Genomic DNA, 21797 nt, shown 5'->3' with positions numbered 1-21797 from the left:
TAAGGAAAAAGCACTAATTACCTGTCCAACTGCTAGGAAAAAAAGCACTATTTACCTGTCCACTGCCAGCTGTGACAGTGGTACCAGATCCTGCTGTGCCATGGGGGGTGGTGACTGCAGAAACATTGGGTGGCAGAGAGCTGACCAGGATACCAGCCTGAGTCTGATGTAACACAGGTGTGGTGGTTATCATACTGATGGGGACTGCTATTCCTGGCAGGGACAAGGACACCTTAAATATCAATAAAATAAACATTATTTTATTTTACAGAGACTGTAAAACAAGCTCCACAAATGTGTTGTGAGTACTCCTGATGGCCCAACTGGTGAAGCATGGCAGTCTTTAGGGTGGTAAAATTAAAAAATCTGTGAAAACCACCAACCTTGGATGGAGAACTACAAGTGTTAATTTCTTGACATCTCTCTACCAATGACACTTTCAGGATGACATTGGGTGACATCAGTTCCAACTGACTAATGAAAAGTTAAAATTTTGCCACTTCAAATAAGAGGTGGTCTCTGCAGCCCTGATTTCACTATATCAAAATATATGACTTGCCCATGTCTACAACTTGATTACATATCTTTATGATGATGGATTATTTAATGTCCCATTACTCACTTAGTCTCTGTTTATTTAGTGTCAAATTACTCATTCAGTCTGTTTATTTAGTGTTCTATTACTCATTTAGTCTCTGTTTATTTAGTGTTCTATTACTCACTTATTCTGTTTATTTAGCATCCCATTACTCATTCAGTCTGTTTATTTAGTGTCCTATTACTCACTTAGTCTGTTTATTTAGTGTCCTATTACTCACTTAGTCTGTTTATTTAGTGCCACATTACTCATTTCAGCTCTTTTAATTTTGTGTCCCATTACTCATTTATTCTGTTTATTTAGTGCCCTATTACTCATTTAATCTCTTTTAATTCAGTGTCCCATTACTCATTTAGTTTTGCTTAATTTAGTGTCCCATTACTCAGTTAGTCTCTGTTATTTAGTGTCCTATTACTCACTTAGTCTGTTTATTTAGTGTCCCATTACTCATTCAGTCTGTTTATTTAGTGTCCTATTACTCATTTAGTTTGTTTATTTACTGTCCCATTACTCATTTAGTCTCTTTTAATTTAGTGTCTCATTACTCATTTAGTCTGTTTATTTAGTGCCCTATTACTCATTTAGTCTCTTTTAATTCAGTGTCCCATTACTCATTTAGTCTCTTTTAATTCAGTGTCCCATTACTCATTTAGTCTTGTTTAATTTAGTGTCCCATTACTCAGTCTCCGTTCAACTTTTTTTCCCCAGACCATTATTATCTCCCATTTAATAACAATTCTCAAGTCAGCATCAACCATGGTCTAATACAATCCTCTATCAGAAACTACAAGAGTTGAGCAACACATAATAATGATTAGACATTTAGATAAATAATCAAGTTAGCACCCTGAGGAAGGCTTTAAAATTCACGTTTTTGTGGTACCAATTTCATGGTACATTTTATGGTTGCTCTAACTCACAAATGTAAAGACCCAACAAGCAATGATCTTGCTGAGGAAACAAAGGACCCCTTCCCAAATACACTAATTTAAACACTTATTTTTGGCCAAAACACCAAAAAAAATTAAATCACAGTAAAGGCTTGAAAATACTGTCCCAAGTCTAAGGCAGCAGAATTTACTCTTTTCTCCAGACGACTGACTCTGATGTATCCCATAGTAATGAGATTGAAGATGATTGGCAGACTAATGGCAGTCACAATGACTGTGGAACAATTCAGATTGGGGGCCCCGAGTGGCCAAGTGGTCTAAAGAGCTCTCCGTTACGGATCACTGCCATCTCACCTGTCTGTGTGGGTTCGAGTCTCAGATTTGGCTAATGTGAGTATGTGAGAAAGCTTGCCAGTAGCTTCTCATGGGTCGGTGGTTCTTTCTGGGGTTTTTCCAGGTTCTTCCTCCACCATTAATACTGGCCGCCATGTATAGCCTATCGTGTGCTGAAAAATGGCGTTAAACCCAACAACAACAACAATTCAGATTAGCAGACTAACAGCAGTGACAATGACTGTGGAACAATTCAGATTGGCAGACTAATGGCATTGATAATGACTGGAACAATTCAGATTGGCAGACTAATGGCAGTGACAATGACTGTGGAACAGTTCAGATTGGCAGACTAACAGCAGTGACAATGACTGGAACAATTTAGATTGGCAGACTTAGCAGTGACAATGACTGTGGAACAGTTCAGACTGGCAGACTAATGGCAGTGACAATGACTGTGGAACAATTCAGATTGGCAGACTAATGGCAGTGACAATGACTATCGAACAATTCATCCCTGCATGTTCTACTGATAAAATACACATCAGCTACTGTACACTTTCATATAAACGAACAATGATCTGGCACATGTTATCAGATAGATTTACAAGCATGGTGTTTTGCTTTACATTTTCATCACAGTATTATGATAACATGAATATCAATGGGTAATGAATCTATTATTAAATCACAGATTGAGCCAGAAATCATTTCTTCACAGCAGATTTGTATAAATTGTGAGAATGATTCACTATGGCTCAAGAAAAATCAACACAAAAGAGGCCAGTAATAAGTTCTTAGTTTTAGCCTTTGACAATGTCTTGTCTCTATATTTTTTTTACATGCAAACTGGCTACAAATTATAATTACTTTTAACTGCTAATTATGTATATGCCTGAAAAAAATTATAATCACTTTTACCTGACAATTATTTGTAAACATGAAGAAAAAATGTACAACAAAAAATTGCTAATGAAAATTTCTTCAAGAACAATTTTGAGCTTATTAAAAATATTCAACAGCTGGATCACTGTACATTTTGTATCTTGTCTGATGTTTCTCTTTTGAGAGAGAGAGATATAGAAAGGTGTTACAATATGATGCAATATGTCAGTCATCTGACCGTTCCCATACCTGCATATTTTGTAGCCCAGACAAGTTTGCTATGTTCATCCCTGGGAGCCCCTGGAGATTCTGTATGTTGATGTTGGGAGGGATCCCTGTGATGTTGGCAATGTTGATGTTTTGTACAGTCCCTGCTGACTGAGAATTGATGGTGGCACCAGCTTGCCCTGTAAGATCTCCTGTTGACAGGGAAGAAATATTTGCAAGAGATCACATTACAATGAATATATTGCCTGCTTTAATCGATATAATCTGGGGAATTTTAATCCATAGGGGCAATGCATTTATTCTTTATCTATGTGGTCCCAAATTCAACCCCTAGTTCAGGCGTACAAAAGGATAGTGGTTTTCCATCTAAGACTGGAAAACATAGCTAAAATTGAGTTTTCTGATAGCATTAACCTCATCAATCAAATCAAACCAATATCTATCCCATAGAGTACTTGATATCCCACAGAGAGTACTTGATATTCCACTGAGTACTTGATATCCCACAGAGTACTTGATACATTTACAGTGTTGGTACTTGTTAAAAATAGGAAGTAAACATAGTGAATTTTTTAAATTTCTTGGGTATAAATTTTGGTGGTTTGGGAAAATGATATTTTTGTTGATAATTAAATTATTGGATTAGGGAAATGTGTCCTATTGTTTCCACAGAAGAATCATTGTTCATTTGATCTTAAAAGCATGACTGGCAGCAACTATGAAACCCAGCAGGTTGTATACAGCTATAAATCGTAAAGTCACAATATTAATATTAAATCTGAATTCAAAGTACCAGGTCTCACTTTACTATTATCACTAGATTCTAAACTTGAAGTCAAAACTTAAGTTCCTTTTGTGAAATTCAGGGATGGTTTTTTTATATCTATATTAAATAATGCAACTGACTCATTCAGAAATGATGCTTAATTCACAGGCCACACTGCATGTGGACTTTTGTAAGTTCTGTGAAGCTGGGGCTTAGGACCATTATATGTGGGGGGGGAATATATATTTTGTGCGTATTTTTTCTGAAGTGCTAAAATTGGGCAACATTCATGACTTTGAAATATTTTTTGTAAGTATTGAGACTCAATACAGTTTCATGACAGGCACTTCAAAATTCCTCCTATTACGGAGATTTTAGTTTCATATTTGGAGATTTAAAGATGACAGTGGTGAGGTGGATTCAGTGCTGCACATAGTGCTTGACAGGTGGAGACTAGGAGAGCTTGTAAAATGGATACCTGTAACACTAAAACCAACATTTAATCATCAAATCCTAAATTACAAGATGCTTATCCATATTTTAACATATTTCAGAAAACTCTGTCAAAAAGATAGCCAGGATGTAATTGTCTGTGACCCTACATCACAAGGTGAGTCGTAACGCTAAAATGGGGACAAAATTTAAAACACTTTAGCACTGATTTTACTACTGAAAATTATCACACTGACCAAATCAGAAACCATGTTAAATTTGTAGCTGTGATACAATAAATATGTTTATGCAACCTATCAAAAAAAAGAAGTGCCACACAGACACTTTAAAATAAAATGGATGAGTAATAACGAAATTAAAAATGGTGGAGCCGTATGAATGTTAAAAATGCCAAAAATAGGCCTAAGTTTTGTTTACCAATTACACTTATATCACAAAATATCATGAAATGGTACCATTCTTTTTTCAAACTACAGCTTTATCCAACATTATCAAATTCTAACTCTAACAACTTAATTTGGATACAAAATGTCAATGTGATGTAACACCAGATAAGTTGTCATCTTCAACCTAATTGCAGGTTATACATTGTGTCCAGTATAACAGGTGAAGGAAAACCCTGATAAGAACCACCAAACCATGAGATGCTACCCGCAAGCTTTCTCACATACCCATATTAACTGAGCTTGAGACTTAAACCCACGCAGACAGGGATGAGATGGCAGTAATTAGTAAAGGCAAGCACTTTTGACGCATGTCAATGTGAAGCAACACCAGATGAGGTGCCGTTTTCTGTTCTGTATTCATGATAATGAATCACAATTGTTATCTATATGGCATACACTAAAATAAAGTAATCACTGCTATGAGCAACCACTCTTCATTTATGACCAATATCATCATGCATGGTTCGATTTTGTAATATAAAACCACTGTTATGAGTGACAACCTGCTGAACCCAACCAGCAACCATGATTTTTAGGCAAAATTTACACTACAAGGCTATGAACATCCACATCACAAACACAGATATATAAATACCACTGACCTTTATTTAATCCTTTGTAACCATGACCACTTAGGAGGTTCTGCTGGCAAAGTGAAGATTGTTCTAAACAAACAAGAAAACAAAAAAAGATGAGTCTGGATTTTTAAAATCATATCCTAAAGACCATATACCCGACATCACTAATCACCAATGTAGCGCCAAAGTCATGCAAATCCCATTACAATTCACCATCCCTTTTCGAACGAAGTGGTCATGGGTGTGCATAGCCAATTCAATGGGTCCAGAGGGACCAGCCATGGATGTACATAACACTCTAAGGTCTGCATTATGTCTTCATCAGTTGTGATAACCCGCACAATGCCACTGATGTCATAATGACAGAGATCTTCTCATTCTGCTTCCAATGTCACACTACAGGTACTGTGCCCTTCCAATGTCACACTACAGGTACTGTGCCCTTCCAATGTCACACTACAGGTACTGTGCCCTTCCAATGTCACACTATAGGTACTGTGCTCTTAAATAGTTTCTTTGTGGAGTAACAATATCTATTCACATGGCTGATGAAGTCTTTGTTTTTTTCTCATAAGTTATTTTCTTTTTCTGGACACGTCAAGTCTAATGTTACTGTATAGGTTTGCACTTTTTCTTGGTATACGGATGTTACTCTTATTAAAATCTGCCCATGAGGCCAATGCTACATTTAGAGATAATGTTGCCTGGTTACAGTACATCTGTTACATTCTTTTATTTATTCAGTTGATCTATTTATTATTTATGTGTTTAATAACCAAGGTTGTATCTTTGATCTGTAAATAAATTTTTTGAGTGTCTTCACAGATGACTTTACAATTTATGGACAGCATGCAATTCCATAATGAAAACTGACGATGTGTCAACTTCAAATATGAGAGACCACCTCTCTAAACAAACAAAGTTTTTCTTAGCAGAAGGAGTGCTCTCTGAATAGAGAGAGAGAGAGAGAGCAGACCCTTGACATGTCTTGCAAACCTGCTTTCAGATCCATTCAGTGAGGTGTTTTCTATTATACCTCCACATGATTTACCTTCCCTAATAACAGTGTTACATCAATACAAGACTGATTTGATACTAGAATGGTCAAAATTGTGCTACTGAAAAATGTTACCATACTATATAGAGATTGTACAGTACTTTACATGATCTTTTCCCCAAATGTATGTTTGATGCAGAATAAGAAAGTATAATATAAATTAATTTTTGACAAGGAGGTCATACAAGAATGACGATGCATTGCAGTCAAATTATGGATGTGATTAGTAATCCCATGATTCAGTATTTATACTCTGCTTTATTTTGCAAAGTTCCATAAATTTGTACTGGCATAAACATCACTCAAAAATGTGCTTAAATAGTCTTTTTCTGTAAACAAGGAACCGACAGCCTCCATGCTGGGTCCATGATCAAAAACATAAGAGTCTGACCTAAGGTCAAAAGGTTGAGCAAGCATATTGCAGAATTATTTCTCTAAGGTTGATAATGATTAAAAAAAATCAACCTGAATGATGCTTCCATGATTCAAGTTGAACCAAAACATAAACACAAACTTTTGCTGTGACCTTGATATCAAAGTCAAATGATATCACAGTATGATTTGCTTAGGTCAATGCTGATTTGACTAATATGTATAAGTATGAAGAATATCTATCTATGGGTTTAGGGATTGTTCATAAATGACGTCACGCACCTGGGGGGGAGGGGGGTCACACATTTGTGATGATGTGTGACGAGGGGAAGGAATTTGTTTTAAAAATGTGTGAAGAGGAGGGGGGAGGGGTCAAAAATTGGCCAAAATCGCGTGACGTCATTTATGGGTGGCCCCTTAGGAAATATTAGTAAATGACAAATAATTAACCAAAACCATAATGCAACTTTGATTAAATGTGACCTTGACATTAGGGTCAAAGGTGCAAGCAAAGCTTGTCACTTAATCACTTGTCAGCTTTATATTGACTCATTCAAGTATGAAACAAGAGTCTCTTGATGGGACTGGCACTCTACTTAGCAACAAGAATTTCCAAGAATTCAAGATAAGACCATTTCTTCCTTTTAAATGCTGAGTTTTGAAAGCATCTGTGATATTCTTTAGCATTAATACGAGTTTCAAATTAACTGGAAGTCAACTTGGCACCATTTTGATTTAGGACAAAGTAGACATTATAAGAAGTCTTTTAGTCAAAACTCCATCTTATATTGATCATTCATTTATGGGCAGTGGTGACAACATGATCTTTAAGACAGTTGTCAGTGCAGTCATATTGTATGTATGACTGGCACAATGATTATTTGACTCCAATTTATGATCAACAAAACATTATAGGAAGTCTTTTAATGAAAACCTCAAGCTGATATGACCAATCATCCATAAGAAGTAGTGATAACCAGATTTTCAAGCTGGCCAATGGTGGAAGCCACATCAGTCATCAGATTGGCACCATTTACATTAAGGATCAACTAGGTATCATAAAAATTCTGGTGAAAAAACCATGTCAACATGACTTTCTGTTCAGGAAGAATAGTGATAACATTATGGCACCATGGTATCTAGATCTGACTTCATATTGGCAGCTTTTTCATTAATATGACTTTCCATACAGAAGGGGTAGCAATAACAAACTTTTAAAAGAAGTTTCTGTTGTGCCCATACTGGACATCAGTTTGGCACCATTTTCATTTAGGACCAACTAGATATCACAAGAAGTCTTTTAGCAAAAACTTCACGTTGATAAATCCATCCATTCAGAAGGAGAAGCAATAACAAGATTTTTTCGAGATGGCTGCTGTGGTAGTCATACTAGATGTCAGATCAGCAACATTTTTATTTAAGACCAACTGGACATCGTGAGAAGTCTTTAGGTGGAAACCCCGTATCAGAATAACTATCCATTTAGATAGAGTTACGATATTTTTCCAGATGGCTGATGTGGCTCATATGCTGGTCATCAGATTGGCACCATTTTTACTTAGGACCACCCAGACATCAAAAATTTTTATATTTAGTGAAAACCAATATTGATATGACCATCCATTTAGAAGGAGAAGCATTACATTGATGTTCATTGATGGACATTGTGGTGGCCATACTGGACATGAGATCAGCACAATTTTCATTGAGGACCAACTAAGCAACATAAGAAGTCTTTTAGTGAAAACTCCATGTTTATATGCCCTTCCATTCAGGAGGAACGGCAATAACAAGATTTTCAAACAAAACCATTTTCATTTAGATCAACTAGACCACTGGATGAATTTGCATGTAAAGTTTCCTGGAAATCCTCCAAGCAGTTTAGAAGGAGTAGCGATAACAAACTTTTGCTATTAGACAGGCAGGCAACATTCAAAAGACATCCCCATATCTCTTATGGTCTATGACTACTAGAGTTAAAAACCTCATCAAGGAGTCTAGGAAATATAATACAAATTAAAAAAATTAAATCAAAACTACAGCACACATTTTCCATGACTATGACTTTGACCCCAACCAGGCAAGCAAGCAAGTTAAGGAATAAATTGTCAAAGGTTCATAAAGAATCACAATCAGAATCTATCATGGGGTTTAATTAATACAGACAAATGAAAAACTTAAACCAAATCTTAATGCAAATGTCTGTATGACTGTGACCTTGAACTCAGTGTACATAGTGAGCAAAAAGCCTAAATTAAATGCAAAAACTTAATCCAGAATGTACATTTATATACTAAGGATCACCTTTATGGAGCTGAAACCCATTCCAAACTCTTCCCAATGACACAGGATGAAGAAACAGTTGGGGTGCAGTGAGCTTGTACATATATGCTTTCTTTTGCTAGAATCTGGTACATACACAATTCAAAGCATTGAAGAAGCAGCTTATCCTTTCTCTGAGGATCATATAATTTTACTTACTTTGTAATGTGAGTGTTGCTACATTAGACTGGTGTGGTGTCTGTGCCAGATGGTGGACAGTGGCAGATTCAGTGGTGGTGGAGAGTTTTCTTGGGGTGGATGTGCTGGGTGGAGGTGACATAATGGGGGAGGGGGAGGGGGTGGCTGTTGGTGTAGAAGCTTTGGATATACTGGTAGCCTGTGAACCAGACATGGAATTACCAGCCTGAGGACTGCTGAACACTTGAGCTGAAACAGAAATTATATTGGCATCTATTTTCATCAATAATAGAAACATTATTTCACATTTCAAAATCAGCTTTAAGATATTTTCATTACTTAAAGTTTAATTAGTTTACCTCTTTATTAAAACCAAACAATCAGATAAATTGCTTTCACCACAAATACCTTGCTATTTGGGACATTTAAAAAAATCAACTTCTGAAACAATATGAGTCATTAACATTTACATCACTGTAATTAATGTACATGTATTGTGAATAATTTGTTTTATTGTTGTGAGAATTTCATACATGTAAGTGACAATTGTGCCAAGATACACTCTTGATCTAGAAATGATGTAACTTACATCAGTGACTTTCCAAATTTTCCTGAACTAGTGGGTTTTAAAATAATGTTAAGCAAATATCCTTAGAATGAACACAACACATAATTAATTGGTACTCTAACTCTCCAAAGCATACATTTACTCAGGTGTCCATATAATATACATGCAAAAAGTGTAAGTGTCCTTTATTACTTCCCCTTATTTGTCTCCTATTATGCACACACAAATTCAGTGTTTGCTTTTCCTCAAAAGCCAATTGCAAACAAAAGGTCTGCATTGCAATTTGGATCCAAGTTTTAAAATAAACATGTTTACCAGTTGATCTTATTTCAGTTCTTCATACTTGCTTTAAAAGGAACCAAAGACTATGAAAAAGCAGAATGTAACTTTTAAAATCTTTGCTCTAAGATTGAAAGACAATATCATGCTAGAATATATCTTAAGATCTATGTAAGATATTTAGGATCATCATTATATTATTTCATAATGCTACAAACATGTACATGGCAGAACAAACAGATGACACAACTGGATGTACTGCTAGAACATGCTTATCAGGTAAAACATGATGTCCCATGTGCTGTGTTCTTTTATACGATTACCATATTTTGTAAACATTTACAAGCAGTAAACTATGCTCAGCTGTTCCCATAGCAACTTTAGACACAAGTATAAATCTGTGAAACCAGTTCTTTAAATCTATTTTTGATGTAGGATTCTATGAAAATCAAAACGAATAAGAAAAGATTGTGTACTTATTTTGACTTTAATCACAGACCTTCATCTTTTGGTGCATTGTGCAACAGCAGATCAGAAAGTATGTTGTCTGCAGTTGGACTTGATTTACAACAAATTAAACTGTGTACATATGTAAAGCAACTGTGATGCTAAATTTGAACTTTTGTACCTCTGCTTTCAATCACAAATCAAGTTACAGTATTCTGCACTTTTTAAGTTCAAGTCAAATTTCAGACAATGTACTCTGATGGGGCCTGGGAGTCTACAAAATTTGAAGTGAACACATTTTCATTGCTCATAATTGTGTCAATACTTACAATAGACAGGTTGTGTGCTGACAGGACTGGCACTGGGTGTGGTTGATCCACGGGAAATACTTGTATGGATGCCAATTTGTCTAAGTCTTTGAGATGCAGACTGACCTTGGGGCTGAACCTGATTCCCTGGGACCTGCTGGACTCCCTGGTTCTGTAGCTGGGACTGGAACTGAATCTGGCCCGCTGCTGACTGGGCTGATATTAAAGTGCCTGTACATTTGAAACAAAAACTGTGAACTAGATCTGTACAACAAATATGCCCCCACAGCTAATATTGATGACCAAAAAACTCCAAATCTCAAACATTAGGAACATTTTAATAACTGCTATAATCTAGCAATCAGAAAATCTAATCATTTCATCTATTTCTGCCTACAAACATGCAAACAAAATTTCATTTGTTTACCTCACATGATTTTTGCTAAACTAATTTTATTTTTTAAAAACAGTGCAAAGAGTTAAAACATATTTTAAAACAAACTATAAATTGATGTAATAGTCTGAAAATTCACCCATTCCTCTACATATAAATACAAATATCAGACCTGCCAACCCCAACATGACCTTCTCAGTAAGGCAGTCAATTGTTTTCCATAAGTTACACCAGTTAACAGTAAAGTGTAACAAAATATAATTTACTGCTGGTATCCATCTGGAAAACATGTATTTAAAATTTCAATGGTGTGATTCAAGATTCATGCAGTAACAGTAAACATCGTGTTTAACTAGGCCTAAAAATTTTGCAACGTTTACTTGAACCTTAATTATATCCAGTACAGTTTCACCAACTGCAGATCCAAACCCTATGTAGCTCAATGACTTCTTGCTATCTCTCAGTTTGATGTAATCCTTAAAATAAAACATTTAAATTTCATGTGTGCCATAGCAATGGTAATAATCTTTCCTGCCATGTTATACACTCAAATCAATGCATGATGTCCACTAAACGTAAACGCTGCCCTTCCTGCATTTTTTCCTGAAGAATCTGATATTTCCTTTTATTCATAAAAACTTACCATTACAATTTTTTAAGCATTTTATTTCATCCTGAAAATATTGCTAGACGGATGCCACTTAAAAAGAAAATAAGCAACAGGTTGATCATGTAGACATTTTGCAGTTTGTTTGGTTCCCTGACCAACTCCACTGACTCTAATATGAAACCTGGATCGGAATCAAACATGGACAAGCTAGTATCTGGATTTTACAACAAATAATTGTATTTCCAAAACCTGACATGTTTTATAAATGAATATATATGGTAGACAGACAGACAGATAGATAGATATTTTTTGTTCAAGTTGTCTACAAAAATGTTTTACGGGTGTTGTGAGGCTAAAGGTTTAAATTTGACTCATAAAACTAACAGCGTGCACTGTCAAAAGAATATAGAACTTGGTGGTGGTCAACTGACATCAAAGTTTACCATTTTGTGCCCAACATTTTAATACCTTGTTGGGTTGTGAGTAAACAAACAAAATACAGTACTTCTGTGATTAGCCCAGTGAGGGACTGCCTTATAATTTTGTAATGCTGCAACTAGGCCTATTGTTAGGGAAAACAAATTAACAAACATCTGCCCCAAAGGCTTGTAATGTGAGTGATGGATATGTTCTCCAGCAAAAGGGTTTACCGCGGATGGGATCATAGTAGCATTACGGAGAGAGAGAGCTGGTATACAAAATTTGGTCCTTACTTATAATGTATTAACCAAACAAGACGTACTTGATGGGATCGAAAGCTTACAGAACCGGCTGGCAACAGATTCTGCACCACAAAATAATTTCAACAACTTTTATTTTTAATCTTAAAACCAGTACTATGCATTGTTAACTTTTTATTGCCCACATTTTTAATGACTTAAAACATAACGAAGAGCATGGAAAGCGTCAAACTCTAAACAGTTCAATCGGACGCAACTTACATACAATGATCCAGCTCCTTACCTTGTGGTGTGTTGAGTGCTTGCGGACTGACAAGATTTGAAGTGGCATTGACTGAACCAGCAGGACCTATGGACAGCGACAGTAATGGGACATTTCTCATCATCCCAGTTGTCGCTGTGGCACTGGCAGTCACTTCTGTCTGAAAAGGTCAAATAATATTTTCTCTCTTCACTATTATACCATAATGGCATTTCATTTTACTGGGTCATGATTGGTTTCCTGAACACCGTACATCTCAGAGTCTCAGTGAACTCATAAAATCAAATGTAGATAACCAGTCTTTGAAGGATTACAGCAAAATAGGAGCCAACTGTCTAATTTTATTAATATGTTATCCTGGCTAAAATAAACTTCTTATGATCCATGATTCTGACTGTTACTGTTTCTCAGTAATGTCAGTAGAATTATTTCAAACTCAATGTAGTCAAATAGCTTTATTGTGCATACATGTAGAACACTCCCAGACATTAGGATGAAAGAGTCCATAAGAAACACCTCACATGAAACAAATGCATTTTAATGTCTTGTTTTGTTAGCCTGAGAAAACCAGGCATCATGATCAAGTAATGCTGTTCCAATAGTATCAGTCTCAATAACAAAATAATAACATCAGTAACATCAATCTGAGTGATTTGAGATGTCGTAGAAACATTTAAATGTAGTGACACTGCTTAAGATGGAGGATACGGATATAAAACAGCACAGAACTTATTCAAAACAGTACTACAATAAAAGCATAATGATATCTTAATGGAGTTAATTGTAGAAAGGAAAAAAATGAATGTTTGTGATTTGAAAAGAGAAAATTATGTCTGTTTTGGCCAAACTGAAGAGGACACATGAATCATCAAATGCATGATGTCATATAACATAATTTAGTGGCATGTGAACACTACATTATGGCTATGTCATGTAAAAGAAATGCCTTTACCAAGGCTGGCTTAATTCTACCAAATGAGTTACCATGGTCCCCACTCAAGTTGTGCATGTTTTATGAAAGCTGTGCCAGGGCATAACAAACCATGTAACTATAACTACCTTGACTGCTGAAGTGACTGTGGTACTGGAAACTGCAGGCTGTTTTGTGCTGAGAGTGTGACCCCCTGACACTGGCCCACTGATCAGCGGGTTGGTCTGGGTGTAGGTCACAACTGGTGCTTGTCCTGGGCTTTTTTTGGTTATCTTTACTGATCTACGTCCCTCTTCCGTAAAGATCTCTTTAAACTGCTCCAAATATCTAAAATAATTGTGTACAGATTCAGAGTAGCATATCAGAAGTGCAAAATAATGTGTGTTCCTATCTGTTAATGGTTTGTGTAAATTGATGAACAATTGTGATTGTAATACACTTTATTACATGTATATAAATTGAGAACAGTGTAAAATAAAGATTCTTAACATCTTTGTTCAAGAGTACACTCCCCTTTCTCTGGAATCAAATACCTCCTCTGTTTAAATACAATGAAGGCTTCATTTGACTCAGCAAGTGTTTCAAAGTTAAGTCAACACAAAGGTTGGTCAGTTATGCATATGTGGTACAAAGTTGTTCAAACCTGAAAAAGTGACTGTAATTCTCCAACACTTTCAATTATTCCATCCTCCCTATGGGCCAGAATGTACTTTGGTACAGTCCAGCTCAGAGGTCAAATGGTCAAAATGACAACATATCAGAGTTTCTAACCAAAATATTTAACTGATCACATCTGAAACCATTCTTGACTCTTTCTGATGCAGTGATATTTCCGAAATTGGTATGTTTTTGCCAGACGTGTCCAAATAGAAGTGCAAAGAATAAAAAGTGATGAAAGTAACACTTGATGATATATAAACAAGAATAAAATATCTGTACTTCTAATTTTTGATCATATTCCTGCAACATGTTATTGAAATTGTTTTAAGAAATCATTCAAACTATTGATTACACTGCAATTAGTGATGAGACATGGAATCATGATGCGAGTGAAATTATAACAAATAGAATGGAAAGTACCAACAAGAGTCCCTCAAAAGGGACTGATGCTCCAATGGGCAAAAAGAATTTCCAGCAATTCAAGACCATTTCTTCCATTTAACTACTGAGTATACAAACCATCTATGATATTCTTCAGTGCTTACAAGATTTTCAAATTAGCTGATGTGGTGGACATATTGGATGTCACATTAGCAGCATTTTCACTTAGAACAAAGTAGATATCATTAGAAGTCTTTTACTGAAAACCCCATCTTGATATAGCCATCCAAGGTGGCCATATTGACGGGTTAGTCATTATCATTTACGACCATCTGGATAACTTTAAAAAATACTTTCAATTAAAGAGTAGTAACAGCAAAAAAAACACAAAATTTTCATGATGGCCACTTAATCTACATCAGATCAGCACTATTTTAATTTATAAACAAAACATTACATGAAGCCTTTTAGTGAAAACCAGGTGCTGGTATGACCATTCATTCAGGAGCAGTGATAAAATGATCTTCAAGCTGTCCACTAGGCATCTTAAGAAGTCTTCCAGTGAAAACAACATGCCAATATGACTGTTTATTCAGGAGTGATGACAAGATTTTCAAGATCGTTGCTGTGGTAGCCATATTGGACGTAAGATTGGCACCATTTTCATTTAGGACCAAAACATCATAAAAAAGTGTCCTGGTGAAAACTGATGTCTTTCTGTTGAAGAGGAGTAGCAGTAGCAAGATCTTCAAAAGCAACGCTGTGGCAACCATATCGGATCTCAGACTGGAACCATTTTCACAAAAAGTCTTTTAGCGAAGATCTCATGTTGATATGTCCATCCATGTTGGAGGAGTTGATAGCCAATGTGTGATCGCCATAGTGAAAATCAGTTTTGCACCATTTTCAGGAAATATATCCTGGACATTATAAGAAGACTTTTGGTGAAAATCATGCAACAATATGAATTTCTGCTCAGGAAGAGTTGTGACATCAAGTTTTCAAGACAGATGACATGGCAGACAAAATCAGACATCAGCTCAGCAGCTTCATTTAGAACCAAGTGGACATCATAAGTCATTTAGTAAAACCCCATTTTGATATGACCATGCATCAAGATGAAGTAGAGATAACAAGAGTTTCAAGATGAGAGCTGTGGTGGCCATATTGAAAATCAGATCAATACCATTTTCACTTATGACCAAATAGACATTAATAAAAATTCTGGTGAAAACCCCATGCTGATATGACTAACCATTAAGGCAGGCATGTCCATCCCATGGCCCACTGGCCACATGCAGCCATGTCCTTCACATTGTGCTGCCCATGGCCATGTGGGCAGTCCCTTTGAAAATATGCATTTTAACTAATATGCATAATTAGTGACAAGGAAGTGTTCTTGTTCATGCAGCCCACTACCTTCAGCATTGTATGTTTTTGCCCCCCAGGAAAAAAAACGTTGGACGCTCCTGCATTAAGGAGAAGTAGTGATATTTTCAAGATGGCTGCCAGTGGCCACAATGGACAACAGATCAACACCATTTTCATTTGGGACCAATTAGACATCATACAAAGTCTTGTAGTGAAAACCCGATGTTGATATGACCATACATTTCAGGAGGAGTAGCAATACAAAGATTTTCAAGATGGCCACTGTCATGGCCATATTGGATTTCCAAATAAAAACACTATTTTCATTCAGGACCAACTAGACCAATGGCTCCCAACCCCCATGTTGTGAGGATGTTCTGGAGGATTACAGAGGGTCATCAGGACTTGTTAGAGTGGCAAAACTTATCAAATGTAAAAACTGCATTGCGAGGCTCCGAAAAAAAATATTTTCCCATCACAGCCAAAAAAGGTTGGGAACCACTGAATTAGACCATGGAAAGAATGTGTATAAAGTTTCATGGTAATCATCCAAGTAATTTACAAGGAGTAGCAATAGCAAACTTATTATAACAGATGGATGACAGACAACAGAGCTTAAAATGTAATAAAAGGAAACTTTAGACAAACATTTTGCTCTCAAAATACTTTGAGCTTCTGAAGATCTATTGCATGGCAAGAGGGTACAGTATGATAATGTTTTGTCATTCACTGGAAAAGCTTGTAATAATTTTTTGTAAAATAGTTTTTCACCAAAACATCATACTTACTTGTTTACTGAGTCTTCATTTCCTAGATGAAACCTGAAAAGTATACTAGTGAGTAAATTGGTGTTTAATCAATTAGAATCAATACAATATAGAAAACAGGTGCTCTGATAATTTATAATTAAATAAATAATAGGTATATGCTTCAGAACAGATAACAGTTTTAACCTCTATTGCAAGCTGGGTCTTGTGCATCCACTAAATTTTACTTGCATAAAAAACTAAGACTCGTAAGTCTGATACTTCAGACCACATTTACCACCACTAAATAGCAATGAAGAGAATCAATTTTAAAAAATACAATTTGTTTTAACCAATCAACCCCACCCAATTCCCAGACACACAAAACAGATACAAGTCCCACAATAAACAGAAAACCATGTTTGCCATTCCAGAGGTATATTTAAATAAAAGCAAATTTTTATGTAAATTAGGTTTCTCCAATAATACTTACCCAATCACATTAACATTAGTGATATAAGCCTGCTACCTCCTGAATCCATAAAAAAATTCATCTTTTCTATCTCATATAAAGGCAATAACTCTTGCTCTTTATCTCCCTTTGCTACAACCAGATGTCACTAGTTATTACGCTGAGTAATATACCAACAAGGATGCTTGCATGGCAGGGTGGTTGGGAGGGTTTTTAAGTAATGTGAGTATTCTAGGATAAACAATTTACTTTAATAGGTGCTTTCTCCTTCAAATATGTTCCCCAATCACATTAATATCTATATTATTTTCTGTACTAAGACCATGGGGGAGGGGGTAGGCAAATGCCTATAACCCCTCCCAATCTGATAAAAGAAGAGACCATTCCATATGGATAATCTTACCCTTTTCCAGGAAGAACACCAGCCTGGATACTGAGTCAACTGTGTCTTGATTAATATAATGATCTGAAGTTGGAAGCACTGATGAAGAAACCACCAAAACACCAGCACACACAGGTCAGGCGATTTGAGGACCCCCTATTTGAGAAGGTATGTCACTATTACATAGCTGTCGAACATAATCAGGATTGACTTCTCAAAGAGTCTGTCCTTCTAGAACGGAAAGGCATTTATGATAGCTTCCATATGGAGGTTGACATGAATAGGTAGTTCTCATGGTCTCCATTTGCTGTTGACTATTTGAAGTCTGGTAACAAGTGGGTACTCCAACTTATGTTAGTGGCATGTATACACATCATTACCTCCTGCTGGGGCTTATTGAGAGGAATTCCTGTCATGAGCCAACCATGGCTGCATCACTGACACAGGTATGATTGTACCTAATTTGTGATACTAATGTTTTGATTGAGTGGACTGAAAAAAGGTGCCATTGAACCAGCAAAATCATTTGAAACAGATGCATATATAGGCAGCCCAGTGGGATCAATTCTGCTGCTGCATTTAATAACTCGAGGAGGTGCAAGATGTCATGGAATTGTATAAATTCTTTTATTTATTAAATACATTTACTTGGGTTTCGTTTTTTTTTGTGTGTACAACAATACCTGAGGGTGATTTATGTATATTGTACAATATTTTGAAATAGTGAGTTCAGTTCATCCTATGCCACACATGTGAAGTGCTTTCAGTGGGAAAAACAGTATGCTTCCAGCGTACAGACAATGTATGATGACTTTGTCTGTGTATAAATGTCTCACCATAAGATTAAATCTTCACATTACGGAACATCTTGTCAGTGAGCAGTCTGCTTTAAGGACTTGCACATCTTCAGCTGTAGAGGTATGTGAATTATTAATTTCTTGTGTATAAGTTATAACTATTGTACTACCATGTTTGTCTGTTTGTTATGTAGCTTCAGTTTACGTAGTGTAATGCAAGTATTTTCTGTTTTGGTTTGTGACTTAGCAAGGGATTTATATTAGCAATATAAAGCTGCATTTTTAAGAAACATTTAGTACCATATCATTCTTGTCGGGTACAGCTAGGTTTACTTTTGAACCTATTTGTTGTTTTGTAATTGTGCCAATAATGTAATCTGTATAAATTACCGTATATAACGTCATTATGTTTTATCGTATATGCCCATGTCATGCATAGTACACAGTGTTAGATGTATTTTCAGCTGACCTGAGTGATCACAGAATGGCCAGAGTGATTGGAGTGGTCAGACTGACCCAAGTAACCAGTGTGATCCGAGTTATCAGAGTGATTGGAGTCAATGTGGTACAAGCTGCAGAGCTAACCATAGAAGTCGACCATAGCAGCTGTGAAGCTGAACCATAGCTGCTGTAGAGCTGAATAAACAGTGTTGCTGGTTGAGTAGTAGGTGATTGGGTGTTGCTAACCTAGATTGGTGGGCGATGATTGCTTGATTGCCTAACCTGGAATACTGATGGCTTGATTGGCCAGTGTGACTGGTAGCTGAGTGTGCTGGTGACGGAGTGTGTAACTCCATACATATAATCTTTTAGCTGTGGACTAATTTTTGGGGTTTGTAAAACCCAGTGTGTTATTTGGAACTGTAAAGATAATCTGTATATCTGTCCCTTTTGTTTACATAATTTCACTATCTGATTGAATACATTTTACTATATGAGTAAAACACTACATTTGTTTTACTATTTGAGTGAAACACATCAAACTTTCCATCGTGAAATCACTGTGAATCATTCACCCCATGTCCTTGTACTGTGTAATGTCATTTATTTGTATTTTCATTATTAAGTCCGTGCATTTTATGTTAATTGATCCAATATTTGGATCATAAACACATACATATTAATCATAATTAACTACTTATTCAAGTCGTACTTTATTAAATACTGTATGTGTATCTCCATCACAAATGTTCTGTAGTAAATCCGAAATCCCACCCGGTTATCTTGTTACACATTTACTCTCACAGAAATTGCTGTCCTGTTGGAAACAACTGAGCAAGTTCAACAATCCACATGACATAGACATGTGGGAGATATACACAATTGAGATTGGTTATAACCTTCAAACCCAGGTGGACAAAACACTAGGATGGGTGACGGTTGGATTTTTCCCAACCCACGAGAAAAAAGTGATGACTCAAAAGGGATAAGAGACTGCTTTTGGCTCTGTGAAGAACAGAACTTACCATATGTTTTGAAGGAGATAGTACAAATATGCCACAGAGGAAGTCAAATGGAACAGGGTGATGTTGCAATCCACAGTTTAGTAGTAAAGGCCTAGGAATAGATATTTAGACTCAACAGAGGTCTCAAAATTGGTAAACTTGTTGTGCTAAGCAAACCAAAGAACTGTCATGAAGCTAGGTGACTAGGACATGAAAGCTGGCATATGTGAGATTGAGATTGATGGCATACTTGTCTCTACCTGGAACCTTTTTTGGAAATGTGAATTCATTGCAGCAACTGAAGTCTTAGATTGACCTCAACTTGTCTATGATTTTTTGATGGAACAGACATGAATAGAACCTGGAGATTGTGGTTTTCATACAATTTTCTCCCATCCTCCCTATTTGTCAAGGAACTCTGTTTTCCGGAAGAATTTCATCCTTTTGATCTGACAGCACATCCATTAGAAGGGGAGAGAAAGAAAGAGGGGGGACGGGATAAACAAAATCCAAACTGCCTATGAAGTGACTTGGATCACTCATTCATTCTGTGGCAATAGGTTGATCCAATGAAGGTTGAGATCTGAACAGCATTTGGAACATAATAGATCCTTTTGCTTGGCTTGCCTATCTTCCTTAAAATGTGGCACAGGTGGCTGGTTTTAAAATGATATGGGTGGAGCAGCAAGTTGGAGGGGAAGTACTTAAGCTGCCTGCCTCCAAACTTCTTCAAATCTGCAACCAAATAGCAATGGCAAGTCAAATGGAGTCAATCTTAAAGCCAGAGCATTATATCTTTTTAAAATTTAATGGAGTGCAAACACAAGTTAAGGCATATCAGTTTGGGCCAGGCATGTTGGTTGGTTGAGATTCCTCGCCAGTCAGAAAATCACCAAGGAAACCAAATCTAAAATTGAAGACATGGTGACATTTCAATGTGACCGATTTTTTTTCTTAATCCACTTTATAAAAAGTGGGGCAGACAATTTAACCGCCACTACATTTTGTATCTAATGCCAGCAGTCCAGTATGATAGGCAATGGAATGTACCATGTACCAGACTGTTAATGGACTGCTTCCATTTCTGGATAAACCATTATCTGTGGCAATGATGACACAATCTTTCTATATAATTTATGACCAACACCCTGCGTGTCAGCAATCAATAAAGGAGAACCTGCCTGCCAGATGAATTTATTGTACAGACAGCAGGTTCACAGGGAGTAATGGCCAGCAAGGTTACTGCTGTGTAGAAGATGGTCCAATTAGTGCTGGTACCAGCCGTACCATAGGTATGGCTGAATGGATGGATCTATCGCCAAAATCCTCATCATAATGTACTTGGGTAGTCTTATGCCAGGCGAGACAGATGCTAATATCTCCGCAGTTGTAATAGTATGTAGCTGTAGGCATGTTAGGATGGACAAATTAAAACAGATGGACTGGCCAGCTGGCTGGCTCATTCGGTTGGATGATTATAGATGGCTTCTGATGGCTATACAGTAGTAAAGGATAGATCCACTGAATCTGTTAATAACCCATGTGCCTGGACTTGCAGGCCCAAAGACAATGCTTGGACATGCAAGAGTACTTATGCCACCTGGGCTGCCAAACAATGGGGTAAACTCCTCCCTGTATCACTTGTAGGAATTTTAAATTTTGTGTCATCATCACCCTCTCTCTTTGCCTTGGTCAACTTTTGAAAAACCATAGTCTACACACCTGGAGACCATTTAATGCACACACTGCATGGTACTAGCAAAGTACATTTTGTGCACTCAAAGGCATGACTCATCTGTGTCTTCCTTAGCCTTGAACTTGTACCATTCATTACACTTTATCAACAGGTTTCACTGAAACAACATGATAAAATAGAACACAACAAAAATGCATAAATTAACAATTCAGTTTGTTAACAAGTAAAAAATAATACATACCACCAGTTTAGGAATGAATATTAAATCCAAGTAAATCCAAAATCTTGTATGGACAGTTTAA

At 36.4% G+C, this 21797-nt stretch overlaps 1 protein-coding gene across 3 annotated transcripts in view; it reads right to left on the bottom strand.

The window, feature by feature from the left end:
• The window catches only part of LOC149798311 (uncharacterized), a 72399-nt gene that overhangs the window by 25971 nt on the left and 24631 nt on the right, over positions 1 to 21797 (bottom strand). For 2 of the 3 annotated variants that reach the window (XM_089963444.1, XM_089963445.1), the window contains exons 14-21: positions 16746 to 16778; positions 13674 to 13872; positions 12636 to 12774; positions 10690 to 10899; positions 9088 to 9315; positions 5202 to 5264; positions 2956 to 3125; positions 56 to 232 (exon numbers count right to left, since the gene is read on the bottom strand). In XM_089963444.1, the coding sequence (XP_089819570.1) occupies positions 56 to 232; positions 2956 to 3125; positions 5202 to 5264; positions 9088 to 9315; positions 10690 to 10899; positions 12636 to 12774; positions 13674 to 13872; positions 16746 to 16778 (1219 nt within the window). The remainder of the gene's footprint in view (positions 1 to 55; positions 233 to 2955; positions 3126 to 5201; positions 5265 to 9087; positions 9316 to 10689; positions 10900 to 12635; positions 12775 to 13673; positions 13873 to 16745; positions 16779 to 21797) is intronic. The other variant, XM_089963446.1, reaches the window with a different exon arrangement.

The sequence above is a fragment of the Sinohyriopsis cumingii genome, chromosome 6 (genome assembly GCF_028554795.1).
Source record: "Sinohyriopsis cumingii isolate HCF-2022 chromosome 6, ASM2855479v2, whole genome shotgun sequence".
Taxonomy (NCBI): Eukaryota; Metazoa; Mollusca; class Bivalvia; order Unionida; family Unionidae; genus Sinohyriopsis; species Sinohyriopsis cumingii.
This window is presented reverse-complemented; position numbering and strand designations above follow the sequence as displayed.